This window comes from Erinaceus europaeus, chromosome 8 (assembly GCF_950295315.1).
Source record: "Erinaceus europaeus chromosome 8, mEriEur2.1, whole genome shotgun sequence".
In the NCBI taxonomy this organism is placed as follows: domain Eukaryota; kingdom Metazoa; phylum Chordata; class Mammalia; order Eulipotyphla; family Erinaceidae; genus Erinaceus; species Erinaceus europaeus.
The window spans coordinates 19,212,569-19,234,462 of record NC_080169.1 but is presented as its reverse complement, the minus strand read 5'-3'; the positions used below and the strand labels follow the sequence as shown (position 1 = coordinate 19,234,462).

General features: G+C 37.0%; 1 protein-coding gene across 1 annotated transcript in view; it reads left to right on the top strand.

Moving 5' to 3' along the window:
* STK3 (serine/threonine kinase 3) overlaps nucleotides 1-21,894 on the top strand; it is a 267,643-nt gene that overhangs the window by 62,999 nt on the left and 182,750 nt on the right. The window contains exons 5-6 of the mRNA XM_007532351.3: nucleotides 6,323-6,487; nucleotides 6,952-7,119. Coding sequence (XP_007532413.1) covers nucleotides 6,323-6,487; nucleotides 6,952-7,119 — 333 coding nt within the window. The remainder of the gene's footprint in view (nucleotides 1-6,322; nucleotides 6,488-6,951; nucleotides 7,120-21,894) is intronic.

Here is a 21,894-nt window from a genome sequence, read left to right as displayed (position 1 = left end):
AGCTTTTTGAAGATTTTTATTTTAGATTTTAAAAAAAAAATCTTTATTGATTTATTGGATAGAGACAGCTAGAAATTGAGAGGAGGGGTGAGATAGAGGGAGAGAAGCAGAGACACCTGCAGCCCTACTTCACTACTTGAAAAGCTTTCTCCCCTGTAGGTGGGGGCCAGGGGCTTAAACCCAGTTCCTTGCATATTGTAACTTGTGCACTCAACCAGGTGCACCACCACCTGGCCCCAATGTCTTTTTTTTTTTTTTTGAGAGAGAGAGATCAGAGCACAGAACACTGTTTACTGTTCAACTCTCTCCCTCCTTGCCTTCCCCCTTTCTATTTTATTAGGTAGGAAAGAGAAAAATTGAAAGGGGAGGGGAGATAGAGAGGCACCTGCAGTACTTTCTTCAGGGCTCCTGAAGTGTATGTCCCCCCCCCACACCTCAGGTGTGGAGCAGGTACTTAAACCTGGATCTTTGCACATGGTAAGGTCTGTGTTCAATTGGGTTCACCAGAGCCCAGCTCCAAGGTGTTTTTTTTTTTTTTTTTTTAAGATAATTGTTTATATTTATGGGGTGGGAAGTCAGAGCACCACTCATTTCTGGCATATGGTGATAACAGTGTATGGAACCGTGACCTCAGGCATCCAGTCTTATACTCTATGAATTCTCTCTCTGACCCTTTGGTATTTAGTTTTTAATTACCAGAATTCTATGGTGGACCAGGATGTGGCACAATGGATAAAGTGTTGGGCTCTTTTAAAATATATATATTTTTATTTATTTATTTATTACTGAATAGAGACAGAGAAATTGAAAGGAGGAAGGGGAACTAGAGAGGGAGGGAGAAAGAGAGACACCTGCATTCCTGCTTCACCACTTATGAAACTTTTCTTCCTGCAGGTGGGGACCAGCGGCTTGAACCTGGGTCCTTGTGCACTGTAATGTGTGTGCTTAACCAGGTGCTCCATCACCCACTCCCTCAAGTATTGGGACTCTTAAGCATGAGATACTAAGTTCAATTCCTGGTATCACATGTGCCAGAGTGATGCTTAGGTTTTCTCCTCCTTCTCCTTTCTATCCTTCACATAAATTAAGGATGAAATCTTTTAGAGAGTTTTATGAGGGGGCCAGGTGGTGTCACATCTGGTTAAGTGCACACATTACAGTGAACAAGACGTAAGTTCAAGCCCTGGTTTCCACCTGCAGGGGGAAAGCTTCATGAGTGGCGAAGCAAGGCTGCAGGTGTCTCTCTCTCTTCCTCTCTACCCCTCCCTCCTCTCTCAACTTTCTCTCTGTTTCTACCCAATAATAAATAAATAAAAAATATATAAAAAATTTGATGATATTTTTTGAAGTATATATTTTTCAATTTAGGAAGACATAGTAAAAGTCATAGTGACTTATCCAGTAATGTCTTACTTAATTTTAGAAAATATAGAAATGCTTATAAATCACCTTTCTTGAAAATAGAATTTTAGATTTTTAGGTGGTATGTCTCTAATTTTAGATGAAGGTCTTTGAAAATTGTGTCTCATACTTCTCTTTACTTTTAGTCAGAATGTATAAATCCCTCCTTTTATTTATATAAATCAAAGGAAACTATGAAAGTAGTATGAGCACATTGTAAAAATTCCATATATCACAGAAGAGAAAATTAAATGTTTCCTTACTCTAGTCCAAACTCTTATTTCCTTGACACAGCATTAGTTAAAATTTTCTTGTGATTCTTTTGCCATGTTTGCATGAATATCTACAATGTGATATTACTACATGTGATATTCTATGTCTTACCTTTAAGAATTACTTATGTTAGATGCTAGAGATCTTTCCAGACCGTATACATGTCTTGTGTTATTTGAATAGTCTGGATAATACGAGTTTCAACATTTCAGGTTTTTTTTTTTATGTTGCTATAATAAAAAGCTGCAGAAAAATTTTGTACCTACATATTGGCATATTTTTGTATTACGGTCATTGGATACATTCAGAGAAGGGAAGTTACTGAGCTACAGGTGATACATGTTTGTAATAAAGTTTTGTTGAGAATATGCTACCCAAGTTACCTATTTTTATGTTTGTTAACAGTTTGAATTATGAAAGAATTGTGGATTTTGCTTTTGGTGTCTTTTTTACTTCATTGCATTTTCTGACTTTTCTCCCTAGTGCCTAGTTTTGTCTGTTTTTACATATTGTGCTCATTATTAATTCCACTACAGAAACCTCCATTGGGCCTTAATTTAATTTTAATTTCTTTTTTCATAGTTGGACCCTCATTGTTCTAGGATTCCCCCCCCCCCCCCAGCTAGAAAGAAGCAGAGGCAGAAAGAAGGAGACAATAGGGGAAGATACAGAGCACCAGGGTTTCTTCCAGTACTGTAGGGGCTGGGCCTGCACCTGGATCTGGCCAGGCATGGCAAAGTGGGTGTGCTGCCTTGGTGAAATGTTTTACTTTTACTGTTAGCTCTTCCTCTTCCTCCTACAAGCTATTTAATTGTTCTCCACACTGGCTTTCCCCACTTCTAGTCCCTGGCTGAGAGTTTGAGTTTCCTTTCCAAAAGTTCAGATAATGATCATATAATCTTTCCACTTAAAAATTCTACAAAGTAGAGTTTGGCCCTAACCTACTTCTGCTTTTGTGCTGTTTTTTTTTTTTTTTTTCTTTCCCCTATACACATTATATTGAAACAGCCATTCCACAGTACTAGACTTCGTATGTTTTATGCCTATTACTTTTACAAACAACTGGTGTTTCTTTCCGTCTGTGTTCATCTGACAAATCTAGTCCCTTCTTTAAGTCAGCTCAAAAGCTGCTTTTCTTCTCTCTTTCTTTTTTTTTTCTTTTCACTTTTTTTTTTTTTTTTTTGCCTCCCAGGTTATTGCTGTGGCTCAGTGCTTGTACTAAAAACCCACTGCTCCTGGAGGCTGTTTTTTCCCTTTTTTTTTTTGTTGTCCCCCTTCTTGTTGCCCTTATTATTGACATTGATGTTGTTGTTATTGGACAGGACAGAGAGGAATCAAGAGAGGAGGGGAGACAGAGAGGGAGAGGGAGAGGGAAAGCAGACCTGCTTCACTACTTATGAGGCGACCCCCTGTAGGTGGGGAGCCGGGGACTCGAACTGGTATCCTGGAACTGGTCCTTGTTCTTTGCACCATGTGTGCTTAACCCCCTGTGCTACTGCCTGGCCCCCCAAAAGCTGCTTTTCTTAATAGGAGAAAGGTTTGGCATGATTTTGGAGGCTGGAAGAAACTATTATTCTGTGTTAGATAGTTTGTATTTTATTTGTAGAGTACTCTTTCTGATGCATAACCAGCACTAAAAAAATATTCTTGAGTGTATGTATAGATCCAGTGATTGTAGGCATCATTTAACATTGCAATGGTTTCTTCTTCTTTTTTTTTTTTTTTGACACCCTCAATGGTTTCTTCTTTACTTTTTTTTTTTTTAACCAGTTCAGCTCTGGTTTATGGTGGTGTGGGGTATTGAACCTGGGACTTTAGAGCCTCAGCCATGAGTCTTTTTGCATAACCATTATGCTGTCTACCCCCCCCACACACACCCTCCCTGGTTTCATCCTATGTCCTTCTCCCACTAAATTTTGAGCCCCATGAAGGCAAGGGCAGTGTAATGGGCTCTCAGTAATTTGTACCTACCTTATATGGTTGTGTTTGAATATTAAAAGAAGTGCTATCTGCAGTATGACTTTCAGACTAAGAAATCAGTAAACTTAGGTTGTTGTTGATATTATTGTTACTGAATAATATCTTGAGTGTGCCATGATCTGATTTAGGCCTGATAAAACTGGAATTACATTGCTGAGTTTTGATCAAATGATCTCCAAGATTTTATGAAAAGTTATTATGGAAGTTAAAAATTTAAAAACTAATTGTGTAGTAAAATATCTGTAGTTATGTGTCTGATCCACACTGGAAAGAGGGGCTTGTGTTTCATCTTTTGTATCATTATTATCTTTGTATCCTAAATATAGAGTTAATGTATTATTCTATGTACAGGTAGAGTTTAGTTAATATTGTCAAAAATATACTTTTAGAAAATTAACATCTTCAATTTTGTATGAACTTCTAAAACTTCACTTGAATTTGCTGTTACTAACTTAAAAAGGTACATTATTGATTTCCTTTTTAGAAGGATTTGTTTTCTTTGTTGAGTTTTATGAGGGAGAGAGAGAAAGAAGAAGAACGAGGAGGAGGAGGAAGAGGAGGAGGAGGAAGGAGAAGCCAGAACACTGCTCACTGGGGCATGTGTATTTTAAAACACTTGTGCTTGTGCCCTCGGGACATGTCAGTGGATACATTTTTATCAAAACCATATATACACACAGCGACATATTAAATGTATCATACTATTATACTAATCACAAGACTCTAGAAACAAAAGTAACCAGAGGACTAAAACCTATCAAAACCATCTTTTTGTTTTTGTACAATGAGATTCTTTAAAATTTTGCCAGTGAATTCATACTAGTATTGAAACCAGATGTAGACTTCCGCCTTTTAATGTATTAGCTTAGCTATAAAAGTCCTATTCCCATCCTTGATTAACGAGCATTTCATTCATGGCTTACTAACCTCCCATCCACCCTCCTTTTAAAGAAAGGACTATAAAATGTGAATTAAATGATACCACCCCATTTGAATAGTGACAGAAATCAAGTTAAATTATAATGTATTGACAGAATTTAATTAAGCACACAGATGAACTACCTTGTTGACACATCTTTGTCATTGGATTGGATTTTATATTTATATATAGTTAAAAGAAGTGTTCATTTTCAGAAATGGATCTAAGAGTTTCCCTTTTAGGGCTAAAGTCTACATGAAGCATCCATCCAGTGTGTGTGCATTTTTTTCCTAAGTGTTTTCTGTCTAACATGACTATTTTGAAATAGTTGAATGTGGGGCTCTCTGAACAGATAAATAATATTTATTATAGATATACTGTAGGTTAGTAGTTTATAAAATTTTGGTCCTGTTTCCTGTATTAAGACCAGCTCACAGCAGGATTGCATCTTACTTGTTTCTGGCATTGTACTAATAGTTTTGCATATATTATATTATCTATCATTAAAATAGCTTTCTTAGGTATATCCTACTATCACCATTGGACAAATGAAGACATTATTGCATTAAAGTTCAGTATCCACTTTTTGGTCTCACAGATAGGAACTGTGGTGTGAGTTGGTCTTAATCTAGAAAACCTGGACTTAAAAGGCTAGTTCCAAATGTAATTATTTAAACTTATATGGCTTAGTGGTGGAGCATAGGACTTGGGAACATGAGGTCCTGAATTCTGTCCCTGATACTTCATGTTCCTGGGTGGTGCTCTGATTCATTCTTGTTTTTGCTATATTGTTAGTAATACAGGATAAAAAAAATTCTTGACAAAATCTGATTTTATTACTATTTGGAATGTTTTTTTCCCCTTCCCTCTCTACCTTAGCCTTCTTTTCTCCTGACCCTCCCACCAACTTTTTTCCCCTTGACAGTTTTTATCCAAGTTTCCACTTTTCTAATCTTTTCATTGACATTTTCGTTTTTCATTTCTCATCATTAGGGTCAGCATCCCAGGGTTTGGGTGAGTTATAAATGATATTACTGGAAGCAGAAGTGGTATTGTATAGACACTTCTTCTTCTTCTCCTTCTCTTCCTCCCCCTCCTCTTCCTCCTCCTTCTCCTCCTCTTCCTTCTCCTCCTTTATTTGTTAGATGGAGATAGCTAGAAATTGAGAGGGGAAAGGGTGATAGAGAGGGACAGAGACAGACACTTGCATCCCTGCTTCACCACTTGTGAAGCTTCTTCCCCCTGCAGGTGGGGACCAGGGGCTTGAACCTGAGTTCTTGTACACCTTAATGTGTGCACCCAGCCAGGTGTGCCACCACCCTGCTCCTGTATAGACATTTCTTGTAGGAGTCTTTTGGCAAGCTACCCTTTCTCATTCCTTTTTTTTATGTGAAACTGTTGGTTTTCATTTGCATCAAGAATTAGAGTCATCCAGCTGAAGGCAGCACACACAGATGGAGTTTACATTTACAGGGTAGATATCTGTAATATTGCCAATCCCGTTAGATGTGGAAATACTAGTTCTTAGGCCATGCTATGTGGTATACGTTATGTGTTTTAGGAGTGACATTGGTAATTTTAAAGCAAAGGTAAATTTAATGATGATATTTCTTTTTCATTAGTAATATGTGACAAAAGGTATGTGTGGAGTAAAAAAAGTTAACTTATTTTTAAGGTTTAATGACCATTAGGAGTAGTATTATCTCACATAGCATTTTAATCTTGCTTTTGAAATGTTTTTTTTTCTAGTTAACAGAAGATGAAATTGCAACTATTCTTAAATCTACTTTGAAAGGACTAGAATATTTACACTTTATGAGAAAAATCCACAGAGATATAAAAGCTGGAAATATTCTCCTCAATACAGAAGGACATGCAAAATTAGCAGATTTTGGAGTAGCTGGTCAGTTAACAGTAAGTATAATAATCCTGGGAACACTTGCTATATATATATGTATTTTATTATTGACTAGAGTTTGGGAGTGTGAAAATGAATTACTACTTCATTGTTCTTAGAGAAAAGGACTCACAATTTGTATGTGTCTTGTTGCTTTTGTTTACAGTTTAACAGACATCAAATTAATATGAAAACAAGTTTCAAATGCCTAGATGTTCAAATATTGATTAATTTATGTAGTTTTACTATCTTAATAGGACCTTTAATGAATGTTTTCAACGTAGGTAGTTGATATAATTCAAAGTTCCTAAATATGTCAGGTTATAGCTAGTTGAAGATTTTGCGCATAGTAAATTTTAGCTATAGTCTGTGGTATTAGGGGTTTTCTATGTACAGTTTATAGACTATGTTAGGAAACAGATTTCCTTAGTATTTTCATAGTGGCATTTGTGTTTTTGTGATAAATATATATTTTTTTCAGGATACAATGGCAAAACGTAATACTGTGATAGGAACTCCATTTTGGATGGCACCTGAGGTAATTCAAGAAATAGGCTATAACTGTGTGGCTGACATCTGGTCCCTTGGCATCACTTCTATAGAAATGGCGGAAGGAAAACCTCCTTATGCCGATATACATCCAATGAGGGTAAGAAAACGATAGTTTTCTAAAGAAAGGTCAATGTTATAAGTGTTGCAGTTTTCTAATGTCAGTAAGTAGATACAAAGTAGATTAAGCAAATTCTAATCAGTATAGGTTTTCTCCAAAAATAGTAAAATTCTTATTTATTTATTTATTATAATTTTTATTTATAAAAAGGAAACACTGACAGGAACCATAGGATCAGAGGGGTACAACTCCACACAATTCCAACCACCGGATTTCCATATCCCCTCCCCTCCCCTGATAACTTTTCTATCCTTTATCCAGTATGGACCCAGGGTTATTATGAGGTGCAGAAGGTGGAAGGTCTGGCTTCTGTAATTGCTTCCCCACTGAATATGGGCGTTGGCAGGTCGACCCATACTCCCAGCCTATCTCTCTTTTTCCCTAGTGGGGCGGGGTTCTGTGGAAGCGGTTTCCAGGACACATTGGTGGGGTCGTCTGCCTAAGGAAGTCCGGTTGGCATCACAGTAACATCTGGTTATTTATTTATTAGATACAGAGAGAACTTGAGAAAGGAGGAGGAGACAGAGAGAGACAGAGAGACACCTGTAGCCCTGCTTCACCACTTGTGACGCTTTCCCCCTGCGGGTGGGGACCAGGGGCTTGAACCCGGGTGCTTGCACACTGTAATGTACTCAACCAGGCGCACCAATGCCTGGCCCCTGTAAAATTATTTCTTAAAGGTTTCTTATCATCAACATCTCTCCACTCACCTTATTAATTATGACAGAAGAAATGAAGGCTATATATCATCTAAAATCACTGTTTTTATTTTTCAATGTATGAAAAGAATCTGCATATGCTCTTCATAGAATAAAATAAATTCTCTACATTCCAGTACTTCATTTTTTTCAGTGTGGTGGTGGGAACAGGAGAAATGGATTTTTGTCTTTTTAACTTATTTCTTCTGTAAATTTTGCCTTCCTCTGTTGTTTCTTTCCCTTTTCTTGTTTAGTCTGAGACTAATATTTAAAAAATAATCAAGATTTGAGAAAATTGACTCCTTTTTTGGACCTAGTTATTTACTTGTATAAACTCTGTTTCCAGGATAGTATTCGAATTGTATCTACCTTGCATACTCGAATACAATTGTTTTATTGGTTTGTGATGATAGCTTTTAGGTTTATTAATATATGACTCTCAACTCACTTTATGTTAAGTGCATTTAACTTTGTAAATTTATTGCCCTCTAGTGGCTGTAGTCACTCAGGAAGAAAGAATGAAGGGCTGAATGTAGAAAGGGGGAAGAGAGTTTGTGAGTTGGAAAGAAAATAGCACAGTTTCATGGAAACTGAAAGAATGCGTGAAGTAAAAAGATGGAATGAACGGATGCATGTATTATTTTAGAATACCTGAAGAAAAATAAATTGACATTTTCCTCTACTATTGGAATGCTATTGTGAGTTGAATTTCAGCTGTTAGAATAACAGTATATTGAAAATATTAAAAATATATTTGCTCGTCGACCTTAAGAAAATTCTTTGAGGGGGATTGGGCCATGATGCACCCAGTTAAGCACGCCAATCACCATGTGCAAGGAGCCAGGTTCCAGCCCCTGCTCCCCACCTTTAGGGGTGAGTTGGGTCCATAGGTGCCTCTCTTTCTCTCTCTCTCTCTCTGTCTCCCGTTCCCCTCTAAATTTCTTCCTATCCTGTCCAATTAAAGAAAATAAAAGAGAAAACTTTTCGTAACACAGTCCTTATACAGTGTGCTTATAAATGCCTTTTGATCAAGTGAAAAGTAAAAGTAAAGTGTTTTGTTTGGAAATAACACTAAAAACAATAGGATCAGCACAAAACCAATAAAACATTCTCATTTCTTCCATGTTATCAGTTATTTGTGCTGTCAACATTTTTTAAAAATTTCTTTATTGGGAGATTAATGGTTTATAGTCAACAGTAAAATACAGTAATTTGTACATTTCCCAGTTTTCCACTTAACAATATACCCCCCCACCACCACCACTAGGTCCTCTTCTGCTTTCATGTTCCAGGATCTGAAACCTCTCCTCCCACCAGAGTCTTTTACTTTGGAGCAATTCACCAGCTCCAGTCCAAGTTCTGCTTAGTGTTTTTCCTTCTGATCTTGTTTTTCAGCTTCTGTCTATGAGTGAGATCATCCCATATTCATCCTTCTGTCAGAATTTTTTAAACTCCTAAAACTTGGTGTGTTTGGTTTGATTTAGTTGAGGCTAACTAAACTAGTCAAAACAACCTGGCTAAGTGCCAGAGTTGGGATTTAAATAAGGACTTATATTATTACTGTTTTGCTCCCTTCTGTGCGAATTTCCAACTAGGTAGTTCACCGTATAAAATGTGACCCGACAGTAGTTTCTCTAGTAGGTGGTGAGGAATTGTGATTTTGTGACCTTTGTCTTCTAGGATCTTAAAATAAAACCAGAGAGCTTAAATCAACACATATGAAATAGTAAGAAATATGCTTGAATATAGTAGTTCTCTTTAAAATTCTTTTTTTTTAGGAACTGAGAGGTAACTTGTCTGGTGTAGGATGTATGTACGCTCTGTGTGAGACCCTAGTTTGTGTCCTGGCACCACAATGGGAACACCATGGATGGTCCTGAGGGAACCCCATGTGGGTGGAGCAGTGCTATGGTATAATTCTTTTCTTTCTGTCTCTTCGTCCTCTCTCTCTCTCTCTCTCTCTCTCTCCAAAAATATAAGGAATAGAAAAATTGGACTGGTGGCTGGATAATGATGCGCCCGGTTGAGTGCACATATTACCATGTGCAAGGGTCCATATTCCATTAATATGCATTGTGGTTTGGGATGCACTCTTAAGTATTTCTTAGAGGGAGAATTCTTGAGAAAGACTTACACTAGAATCACTTCGGGGAAAATTTTAATTTGGAATTCCTACAAAGATAGTGTTTCCTGGTGTTTGCTTGCTGGTATTTAAAGGAGACAGTTTTTTAAAAAATTATTATTAATGACTGAGAGATGGTATTTCATTTTAAACTTTTAACCATTTGGGCAATGTATTTCACATTATGATCCATTATGTGGATCAAATTCCTTACATTGGTTTTTCTGACCAGGAAACTTGCATTTATATAGCAAAAAATGGTTGAAACAGGCATTGGAGATGTGTGTTCTTCCATTGCCATAAGATTCCATTGTAGAGACACAGTAATGGTATAGCCTGGTTTGGAGCTTTTGAGTCCTGAAACAATTTTGTTATCCAGGAACTAGTTGTAATTGAACTTTCATCTGTTGACTTCAAAAGAGCTGTTGTGATGATCAAATAAGATAATGTAAATTGGTGGTGCACCTAGTTGAGTGCTTGCCTTCGTTACCATGTATGATGGTAACTTCAAGCCCCCAATTCCCCACAGGCTCTTCATGAGTAGTGAAGCAATGCTGCAGCTCGCTCCCCCCCCCCCCTTTGTTTCTTTGGCTAGAGACAGAAATTGAGAGGGTATGGGAGAAATGAGAGAGGCACTGTTAGCACTGATACATTGCTTGTGAAGCTTACCCACTTCTAGGTGGGGACCAGGGGCTTGAACTGGGGTCCTTGTGTGTGGTAATGTGTGAGCTCTACTGGGTGTGCTATCACCTAGCTCCACATTATTTCTCTTTTTAAGTATGTTAGTTATCAGCAATTCCTCACAAAACTAAAGATGTTCTCTTTTCTGAATTCTTATGGCACCATTTCTATGACTTTCTTATTGCCATTTCTTAACTTACTGTTCATTAGCATAGTTATGTCTCATATCCCCTACTAGATAAGACAAGACTTTTTAAAAAATAATTTTTATTTATAAAATAGAAACACCGACAAGACCATAGGATAAGAGGGGCACAATTCTACACGATTCCCACCACCAGAACTCCATATCCCACCCCCTCCCTTGATATGTAAGTGTTTCATCTTGGCGTGTTTAATTGAACCTAGGAATGATTTACACATAAGAGCATCTAATAAATGTTTTTGTTGGATATTGGCTAGTTTTCCTTTCTTAGCTCAAAGATACTTCTGTGGTGTTAATATTGAAATCTGGCAAACTCATATTCTTCTTACTTAAAATAATAAATGTTCTTATATCTCAGAACAAAAGGCAGTAGAATAAGCTAAATAATGAAAGTAAATGCTATTCAAATACAACTTGAAAGGCCTGCCATCACATATAGCTTGACTTTTAATCTTTTACTAAGGACAGTTTATTTGTCTAAAATTTAAATTTTAAATTGAAATAATTCACAATTTTTTTTTTATACTTTAGATCCTATTTCCTTATTGAAGGAGATCAGGAAGAAGTTGAACAGTAACTTTGACTTGTTGAAGATCTGTGTCTTAAAAGCCATTGCATAAACTTATTATATCAAATAGCAGGCTTTATTTTCAAACCAGATCTAAACACTGTTTAGGGGTGTGTGTGTGTGTGTGTGTGTGTGTGTGTGTGTGTGTGTGTATGTGTGTGTGTGTGTGTGTGTATAGGTTGACAGGCATCTGATGCTAGCTATTGATCCTGTAATTTCAAGTGTATAACACTTAGAAGTTCATATTACTTTTTGGAGAAAAAATGCTCTCTCTAACATATTTGAGTTTTGAAATTATCGCTGGATATACATACTTCTAAAAATACAGGCATCTGAGAAATAGCTGACTTTTAAAGATACATATTTTAGTTAACTTCCTGTAGACTAGATTCTGTAAACTGTCCTGGAGGATAACATTGACTACAGATTAATCATTCAATTATGTTAACTTAGGAACTTTACATAAATAGAATCATCTTCATTCCATCTATGATCATTTAAATGGCACAATTAAATATAGTTGTGCTATAATGAAAGGTAAGAAATAAATTATCAGAGATGAATTTATAAGCATTCTAGTCAGTAACTTATAAACTGAAGGTCACCATTTTAATTGGAAGGTTTGTGAATCTCTTAGATTCTGTAATCAAATGAATGATATCAAAGGAAGAAGTAATTTAACATAACAATTGTGGCTTATACTGAACATATGTTCCTGTTAATAAGTTGCATTATAGTCTTTAAGGACTTGTATGTAGTTAGTACATTTTGGTTCATTTGATACCCACAGTTTTTCTTAATTTTTATTAGTGAGTTGTTACAGTGGTTAACAAGAAATACACAGATTTAAGTTGCAATAGTTTTCCCAGGGTTATATGATCTAACTTCACAAGCTTCTTGGACATATGTAGTTGCTTTTCTATTTTGCTTTAGTTATGACATACAATTGATATAGGCAAGCATGAAAGCTTGGGCAAATTTTCGTTGCTTTTTCTGGATCTTGCTCAGGTTCTGTGGTATTTATGTAAAGCACAATTTTGTTACTTGGGAATGCATGTTGAAATTATCATGTGCACTATTTTGCTGTAGGCCCGTTGGCACTTCCACAAAGGTAATACACTGCCAGTAGGCCATTTCCTTGTCGGCTGCATTTACAATTTAATAGAAATATTACATGACTTTTTAAACAAGTGTTTTGGCAGGGAGGAAATGGCAGATTCCATACAAACAAGCATAGCTTCCTTTCCTTAACCACACTTCAGCTACTCAAGAAATTATACTTGGTTTCAAGTTTGGGGGCTTCAGGGTAGAAAGGGAACTCAGGTTGAAATAGGAATGAATTTACTATAAAGTAGTTGTATGTTTTTTTTTTTAACTACTGGATTTTATTACTATATAGTTGCAGCGAGTGACAGCCAGCATATTTCTGAATTAGAGATGAGTTAGTTTGTTTTTATGGTTTTCACCTGCCTGGGAATCTCTTCGTGTTGATTGGTGGAAAAGTGTAGGACTACTAGAAAGACTGCAGTGTATTAGTTCTTATCTTTACACATTTTGCTGTCATTTTGACTTTGCTGTGTAAATTGGTCCTTCATGAGTTTTGCCTAAACACTCATCTTAGGTCAGCTACAGTTGTAGCTTAAGTGTGAATTACTTTGGGCGCTAGGAAATAAAGAAAAATTGGGAGAAGACTTGTCAGCACTGGTATAAAATGTCATAAATTCTCATAATATCTTTTGGCCACAGTTTTTGTTCCTTATGATGTAATAAATTTAAAAGGCCAGTCTTCTAATTTTTTTTTTTAATTTGAGTATTATTTTATCCTGTTCCACTGTTACTTTATTTGGTACTTTCAATCTTAAGTTATCCACAGTTTTAGATAAAGTACTGACTGACCTCTTTAATTCTAAAATATAGACTTTTGGATACTGTCTACAGGAAAATATACTGCCTTTTTCTTGCAGTCACATGATGCTTTCTTTCTTTTGGGTTCAGCTTTTTCTTCTTAAGGGAAAGAGCACAGTTTATAGTAGGGCCTTCTCTCTTCTTTTCTTATTGCTTCTGACTTCTTAGCCAACTTACCTGGCAACTGTGGTAGGTTATGATGCTGTGGTGTGGTAGAGACTGGCATTGGGTATGCTCTTTTAGCCATCACAACACTTGACTTTTTTCATTTTCCATGTTTCAGATTATTGGTAATGGACATATGGACATCATATGTTCCACAGAGTACTGTACAAAGCCAATTTGAACTGTTTCCATTTGCCTCAAGTCCAATCATGATATTTATTTTTCCATGGCACTTACCCAGATTATCCATACCTCCTGCTTAGCCTGTGTCACTGCCACCATGGACTGTATTTCTTCTGATTGCCCTATTTTCTCACAGTATCTAATTGCCTCTTCTTCCTTAGCTTTCTTTGTACAGCATTGATTGGTGTTTACAAACTACCTCAAGATCTTTCAGATAAAAGATACTCAGGTGCATAGTAGTATGACACTCATTTTGTTTTTTGTTTATACATAAGGAAAGTTTTATATCCAGCTTTATAGACTGGAATTGAATATTCTTGCAGAAAACTTAGAAGAGTAACTGTATGGTTTTAGACAACACCGCTTGCTTTTTTCTTTTTTTAACAGAATATGGGTTATAGCAATGTGACATCTCAGAGATCCTTTGATATATCAAATCAGGTTGTGATTTTATTCCTAAATTCTCACGGGATGATCCTAGATGCCCCCTTTTAGACTGGAGAAAATATAACTCATTATTGATTTTTTAATCTAACTCATTTTTTATCTGAAAGAGGACAGATAGGCAAAGTACTTTTTTTTTGACTTTTAAAAATATTTATTTATTCCCTTTTGTTGCTCTTATTGTTTTATTGATGTCATTGTTGTTGGATAGGACAGAGAGAAATCGAGAGAGGAGGGGAAGACGGAGGAGAGAAAGATAGGGTAAAGTACTTTTGTATCACCCATGGAGTTTCACTTGTGTCTTTGTTGATTTCATGTGGGGTGGGGATGGAAGCCAGGAGCTCATTCATGCAAGGCATGTGCTTGCTTTATGACTGACTCATGTCCCTGGCCTTTACTGTGATTGTATCTGTTTTCAGATTTCTAGTTGTCTGTAAAGTTATTTTAGGTAAGTATTACTGTTCAGATCATGTATAGGTGAGGGGTCATTATTTTATGACATTTAATGGGCCATCTGTTTCTGTGTCTGGGTAGCTGTGACTTTAGACAGGAATGCATTTATTCACTTATCAGATATTTATTGAGCACCTAGTAAGTGTTGAGAGTACAACAGTAGTGTGTGTGTGTATATGTCAGTGAATAGACTAACCTGGCTCGTGCATTTGCTTTGCCATGCTCATGACCCAGGTTTAAACCTTGTCCCCACCACATGGGAGGAGGCTTCAGTGTTGTCTCATCTCTCCCTCTCTGTCTAGTTCTACCTCAAAAAGTCAGACCAGAGTAGTAAATCCCTGGAAATGACCAAAAAAAAAAAAAAAAAAAAAAAAAGAAAAAATTTCTTTATTGTGCTTATATTCTAATAAGGTAGAGAAGCAACCTGGGAGATGATACAATGGTAGACTTCTGAACGTAAAAGCATGAAGCCCTGAACTTGATTTCCATCACTGCATGTGTCAGAGTTTGCTTTGGTCTCCTTATCTGTCAATCTCTTGGGGGGGGGGGGGAAAGGCCAACAAAATGGCTCGCTTCATAGGGTTCCTGCTTTGCTATGTACTTATGTCCTCAGCCCAGGTTTAAGATCCAGCCCCCATGATACAAGTAGAAGCTTTAGTCCCCCCCCCCCAAAAAAAAAAAAAAAAAAAAAAGAAATTGATGTGGAGTGATGAAGTCCTGGCTATGGCCAAAACAAACAAAAAACAGAACAACAAAAAACTGGAGAGAGATAATGAAGAAAAATATACATAATTTCTGGTATGTAATGTAGTCATTGTCCTAAAGTGTAGAATAAGATTAAGTAGGGAAGTGAGGTAGAAAATCTTAGGGTTATGGTGAAGTTGTTGGTATATTGTGTTGACTTGCTAGTGAAGCCCTCACTGAGAAGACGACACTTGAGGAAAAACCTAAAGACATCTGGGTATAGAATATACCAGGTTGGGGGAGGGGTAGAGGGAGCAGAGTGTATGTGCAGGGATCCTGATGTTGGATTGTGCCAGCTCCTGGTCCATATCATCACAGAGCCATGAAGACTGTGGTAAATATTTAGGCTTTTATTCTGTATGAGATAATGGAGTCTGAGGATTTTAAAGTGGATGAGACTAGCCTAGAAAGAGATATAAGTTCTAACTAAATCTGGCTTAGGAGTTGTAATAAATCAAGTGAGGGATGTGAATGACTTCACTGAGAATGGTAGAAGCAGTGGAGATGAGTGAGAAATAGTACTTCTGGTATATTCTACAAGACCACTAGCAGGATTTGTTGAAGGAGCTGATACATGAAAACATAAACAGTGCTACAAAGCCACTTTATACAACTTGAGGAGGTGGTCTTTTCTGATTTTTTTCAAAATACAAAACTTCAGAAAATTGAGTGACATATAACTTACTGCATACATAATTAATGTTTCTAATAACTGCTTAAATGCCATTTTTATATTTATTTTCCCTTTTGTTGCCCTTGTTTTTCATTGTTGTTGTAGTTGTTATTGTTATTTATGTTGTCATTGTTAGATAGGACAGAGAGAAATGGAGAGAGGAGGGGAAGACATAGGGGGAGAGAAAGACACCTGCAGACCTGCTTCACTGCCTGTGAAACATCTCTCCTGCAGGTGGGGATCCGGGGGCTCGAACCGGGATCCTTATGCCTGTCTTTGTGCTTTGTGCCACATGTGTTTAACCTTGTGTGCTACCACCTGACTCCCTAAATGACATTTTCTATACCTACTGTTTTTTTTGTTGTTGTTGTTTGTTTGTTTTTAAGTTGTAAAAGGAAGCTACTGTAGCAGAGAAGCCATTACTAGTCAGCAACCTTGAAGTGTGCAGAAGGCCTTAGTTTTAATTTTTCATGTAGGAAGTTAACTATCCATTATTTTTTTATGTTATACTTTTCAATAATACAAATACCCTGACACTTTAAATTCTATATGAGTTTTGTTTTTTTCTGTTTCCTCTCTACAAATATAATTTTTATATGGAATTTAAAAACTTTCTATTAGCGGAAATTACTTTTAAGCCTTAAGGAACTGATACTTACATTGCAATTTATACATCCTATCTTTAACTTGAAATCAGTAAGTAGTCTTAATCAACTGAATGATTGCATCAAGCCTAAATAATTAACCATATCAGAAAACATGCAATTAATAATGAACAGATTTTTACATACTTCCTTCTAGCAGTGCAATCATTTTAAAAAGAAAACATTCTAAATGTTTTTTTTCATTTAAAATGTATTTCATCTGCCAAGTAATACAAATGTGGTTTTCTTAACCTTGAACACTAATATATGCATATGCAGTAGGGAGGCATTCCTCTTATTACCAACTGATTAGTTTTTGGGTGAATGGAATTGTTCTTTAACTACCTGATTCCCGGTTATCTCTTGTGCTGATGGTATAATATATTTATAACATGCTTTGCAAAGTTTCAAGAAGAAATGTTCTTAACATTTCTTAGGAGAGAAGGGGAAAGAAAACGAAGGACAAAACAACTAAGGAACTTGGAGGAAGGTGGAAAAATAAACCAGAGAAGAAGGAAAGAATTGGAAATATATAGTGTTTTAGGCAAGGAAAAAAGTAGTCTTATGGAGGTGACCTTTTACAGATATTTGTTGTCATCTTCTTTTTTTTTTTTTTTCTTTGCATCCAGGCTTATCACTAGGGCTCAGTGCCTGCACTATGAACCCACTGCTCCTGGAGGCCATTTCCCCCCATTTTACTGGCTAGAACAGAGAGAAATTGAGAGGGGAAGAGAAAGATAGATACCTTCAGACTTGCCTCATCACTCGTGAGGTGACCCCCTTGCAAGTAGGGACCCAGGGCTTGAACTGGGATCCTTGCGCTTCGTACTGTGTGCACTTAACCTGCTGTGCCACTGCCCAACCCCATATTTGTTTTCTTCTATTTCTTTTGGTTAGGTAATATGAAGAGGTTTTCAGATTGGAGGTCATGGCTACCTTTCAGGAGTGTAGGTCAGGCAAATAGTGGCATAGAAGCCAATTCCTGAGAAATCAAGGAATGACTCAACAGTAGGGAAGTAGAAACAGCAGCAATAAAGTCTATTTAGGGTATTCGGCTGCCAACAATAGATTGGGGAAAACATTTGAGGGCATGAGGGTTGAGAGAAAAACCTTTAATAGGTTAAAGGAACTTAAATCTGATTCTTGAGGGAAGTTAGCTGATCAAGGAAGAAGATTCAGAGTAGGAATAGGTTCAATGATGGTTAAGTTCTGGTCAAGGTGGAAAACAGTGTGTTTAAAGGTATAAGTGCTGCCATTAGCCACAGAGAAGATAGCTTTAAAAGAAATGTTCTGTTTATCATGTGCTCATGCCTTGAGTTCAAGGGCCTGTCATTTAGGGGTGATGCGTCTGGAGTGATGAAGCAGGCCTGCAGGTGTCTGTCTATCTTTCTCCCTGTCTGCCTTCCTCTTCTCAATTTATTTCTGTTCTGTCAAATAAAAGCGAGAGAGAAGGGGAAAAGATGGGCTGCCAGTACCAGTGGTAACCCTGCTGGGGGGAAAAAGCCCATCATGTATGTTTTTTAAACAATATAAAGCATGTTTTTGTAGGTGACTACCAGACTTTACCATGGACTGGTAGATAAAGTAAGTAACATATTAGCCAGGGAAATATTTCTACATTTTCAAAGAAAGACCCAGAACTCTTCTAATTTAAAGCAAAAATTTGTATATATCGTTGATTTGCTAACTGGTTTAGGGTCCAAGTCAAGGGTGGCAAGTCTACTCCAGTAGCACAGGGCCCAAGACTGGACCCAGCCCTAGACAGGATACTCTTCCACATCAGGGCTCATCACACAGACACCCACACTCACTCTGACTAGACAGTTGAGACATTTCAGTGAATCTCACATGCACATCACTGGAATGTGGGAGGAAACAGGAGTCCCCAGAGAAAACCAGTAGACATGGGGGAGAACATGTAAAATCCACACAGACAATGGCCTCAGCCAGGAAGTGATATTTTTCCTTTGCATCAACATTTAATAAAGTGATGGTGAATGAAGTGATGGAATTCAAGTGATCTGCTGTTCTTGGTTAGCTGTAGTGGTGTTTTAGTTGCCTCTTAACAACTCTTTTCTCACTGACTCTGAAAGGAGTTAACCAGGAATGAAACTAGTTGTAGAAAGACTTCATCCAATTTTAAGAAATTGTTGGAAAAGATACTAACATTTTAACAGCTTTAAGATTTGCAGTTAAATGACATCATATACATTCACATTGCTATATAGGTATTTTCTATCATTCACTACCCATTTTCAAAACCATACTTTAATGTTGATCTTTAAAGTTTTTTCCACTATTTTTCATTTATTACTGGATAGAGATAAAGAGAAATTGAAAAGGGAGGGGGGAGATAGAGAGGAAAAGAGACAGAGAGACACCTGCAGCCCTGCTTTACCACTCATGAAGCTTTCCCCCTGAAGGGGGATCGGGGCCTTGAACCTGGGTCCTCGAGCACTGTAATGTGTGCATTTAAGCAGGTGTGTCACTGCCTGGCCCCACTTATTTATTTATTTTTTATTCCTCACAGTTTGACAAAATATACCTAGTAGCTGAGGAGATAACACTGGGTGGCACCTAGGTCTTGTATGGGAGAGTCTCAAGTTTGCTCCTGGCATCATCAGAATAGTCAGAACTGAGTATTGCTCTAGTCAAAAGCAAAACAAAAATATATAGCATTAGAATTATCATTTTAGAGGCCTGGTAGTTCACCTGCTAAAATAACAGACTTGACCACTCATGAACTTTGGTCTCCCAACTACCTCCCTGGGACCACCTGCATGGAAGAAGCTTCATGAGCAGCACTACTGTCTGGGTCAAAAAGATTCTGCCAAGAGTCAAGCGGTAGCGCAGTGGGTTAAGTGCACGTGGCGCAAAGCGCAAGGACCAGAGGAAGGATCCCGGTTCGAGCCCCGGCTCCCCACCTGCAGGGGAGTCGCTTCACAGGCGGTGAAGCAGGTCTGCAGGTGTCTGTCTTTCTCTCCCCCTCTCTGTCTTCCCCTCCTCTCTCCATTTCTCTCTGTCCTAACAACGACAACATCAACAACAATAACTACAATAAAATATAAATGAATTTAAAAAAATTAAAAAAAAGATTCTGCCAGGAGTGGTGGAGTCGTGCCAGTGCAGAGCCCCAAGCAATCATCTAGGTTACAAAAATAAAAAATAAATTAATAAATAATTAAGTTATTTTAATAATTTTAAAAGTGACATTAAATATTCACATTATTCCACAGCCACCATAAATATTCACCATTCTCAACTGTAACTCTGTGCCTATTAAAAGCAGTTGTACTGTATTATCGTAATATAGCCCAAATTACTTTCAATTTTATCAGTTTGTCTAGTCTAAGTACCTCATATAACTAGAATCATCCTTCTGTGTGTGACTTCATTCACTTAGCTTAATGACTTCAAGGTTCACTCATAACATAATATAACCTATATCAAAATTTTATTCCTTATTAATGGTGATTATTATTCCCATTGTATGTATATATAGTCCTTTGTCCATGTGTCTGCTGATGACACATGGATAATTTCCACCTTTTGTTCTATTGTAAAACATGGTGCTGTGAACATCGTATATAAATACCTGTTTGTTTCTGTTTTTAAATCTTCTGGGCACAGATCCAGAGAGGTAGTAAAGTGATAGCACACCTGATTTCTATGCTTAGGTTTCCTGAGGTGCCGGGTCTAACACCTGGAGTGAACATATGCCAGCCTAAGCAGTGCTGTGTCTGTCTCTTTCGTGAAAATAAATGAACAAATGATTTGAAAAGTAAATCTTTCAGGTATATACCTAAAAATGATTACTGAATCATGTGGTGACTATTTCTATGTCTGTGCTTTTAAGGAACTATACCATAAGGAACTGTCTCCCAGTGCTCAACAAGTTTTTTATGATAGTACACATACAACAAACAGAACATACAGAATTTATAATGTTTGATTTTAATATTTTACCTCACAAAATGCATGAAAATTATGGCTCTTTGTTTAGGGGAAACCATATGCTAGTAATTCCAGTAAATTAGCTGACTTATTTTCTTAAAGATCTACAGAGAAAAAGGTAAATTAAACAGTCTTCATAGTTGTCAATTCTTTTTTTTTTTAATTCTTTAATATTTATTCCCTTTTGTTGCCCTTGTTTTATTGTTGTAGTTATTATTGATGTTGTTGTTGTTGTATAGGACAGAGAGAAATGGAGAGAGGAGGGAAAAACAGAGAGGGAGAGAGAAAGACAGACACCTGCAGACCTGCTTCACCACCTGTGAAGCAACCCCCCTGCCGGTGGGGAGCCTGGGCTCTAACCTGGATCCTTAAGCTGGGCCCTTGCACTTTGCGCCATGTGTGCTTAACCCGCTGCACCATCGCCCGACTCCCATAGTTGTCAGTTCTTTGTCATTGCATGCGCAGTGTTATGTAGGATCTACAGAATGCTTGATTTCCCACAGACTTTCATCTGAACTATTTTTTAATAATCAGGCACTTAGTATGTACTTTTCTTCAGTTGTTAAACATTTGACTGCTTAAAGTCTTGACATAAACTGCTTTTGAACCAGTAAATGTCAGTCATGCTTAAATTCTTTGATGTCAGCATATATTTGAAAGTTTAGTCCCAAAGTTTACTTTTATATTATATTATAAAATGAGTTTTCTCCTTTGTTGTTTATGTTATTTGAAATATACTTGTTGTATCCCCAACAGAAACTTTTTGTAATACACTTAATGGGAATTTATAAGATAAATATTAGGCATGACAAAGAAAACAAAAAGGCAACTTCCTCTTAGTAAGACAAATACATGATGCAAAGAGATGAAAAACTGTTCTCTGGCTTTTAGAATGTTTCATTGGTTTCCATTTGAAATATTATTAGAAAGTTTCTCACAGTTTTTCTAATAACTTTTCACTTAAAGATTTTTCAGATTTGTCTGCTACATTGATAGACTGAGAGTGAGATGAGTTTGAATGCTTTTCTTGATTGGTACAGTCTCCCTAAAGTATAGTTTAACATTTTAAAAGAGATTTTACTTATTTGTGTGGATTTAGATATTGTCAAGGCATAGATTTAGTTTGACACTGTCAAATATTCATGTTAACTCATTTCTTTTAAATTCAACACGAGGGGGTCAGGTAGATGCACTGGGTTGAGTATACATGTTATCATGTGCAAGGATCTAGATTCAAGCCCCCAGGCCCCACCTGTTCCCTCTCCTCCTCGCCTCGCCTCTCAATTTCTATCTAAATAAAAAAATTTTAAAAAAT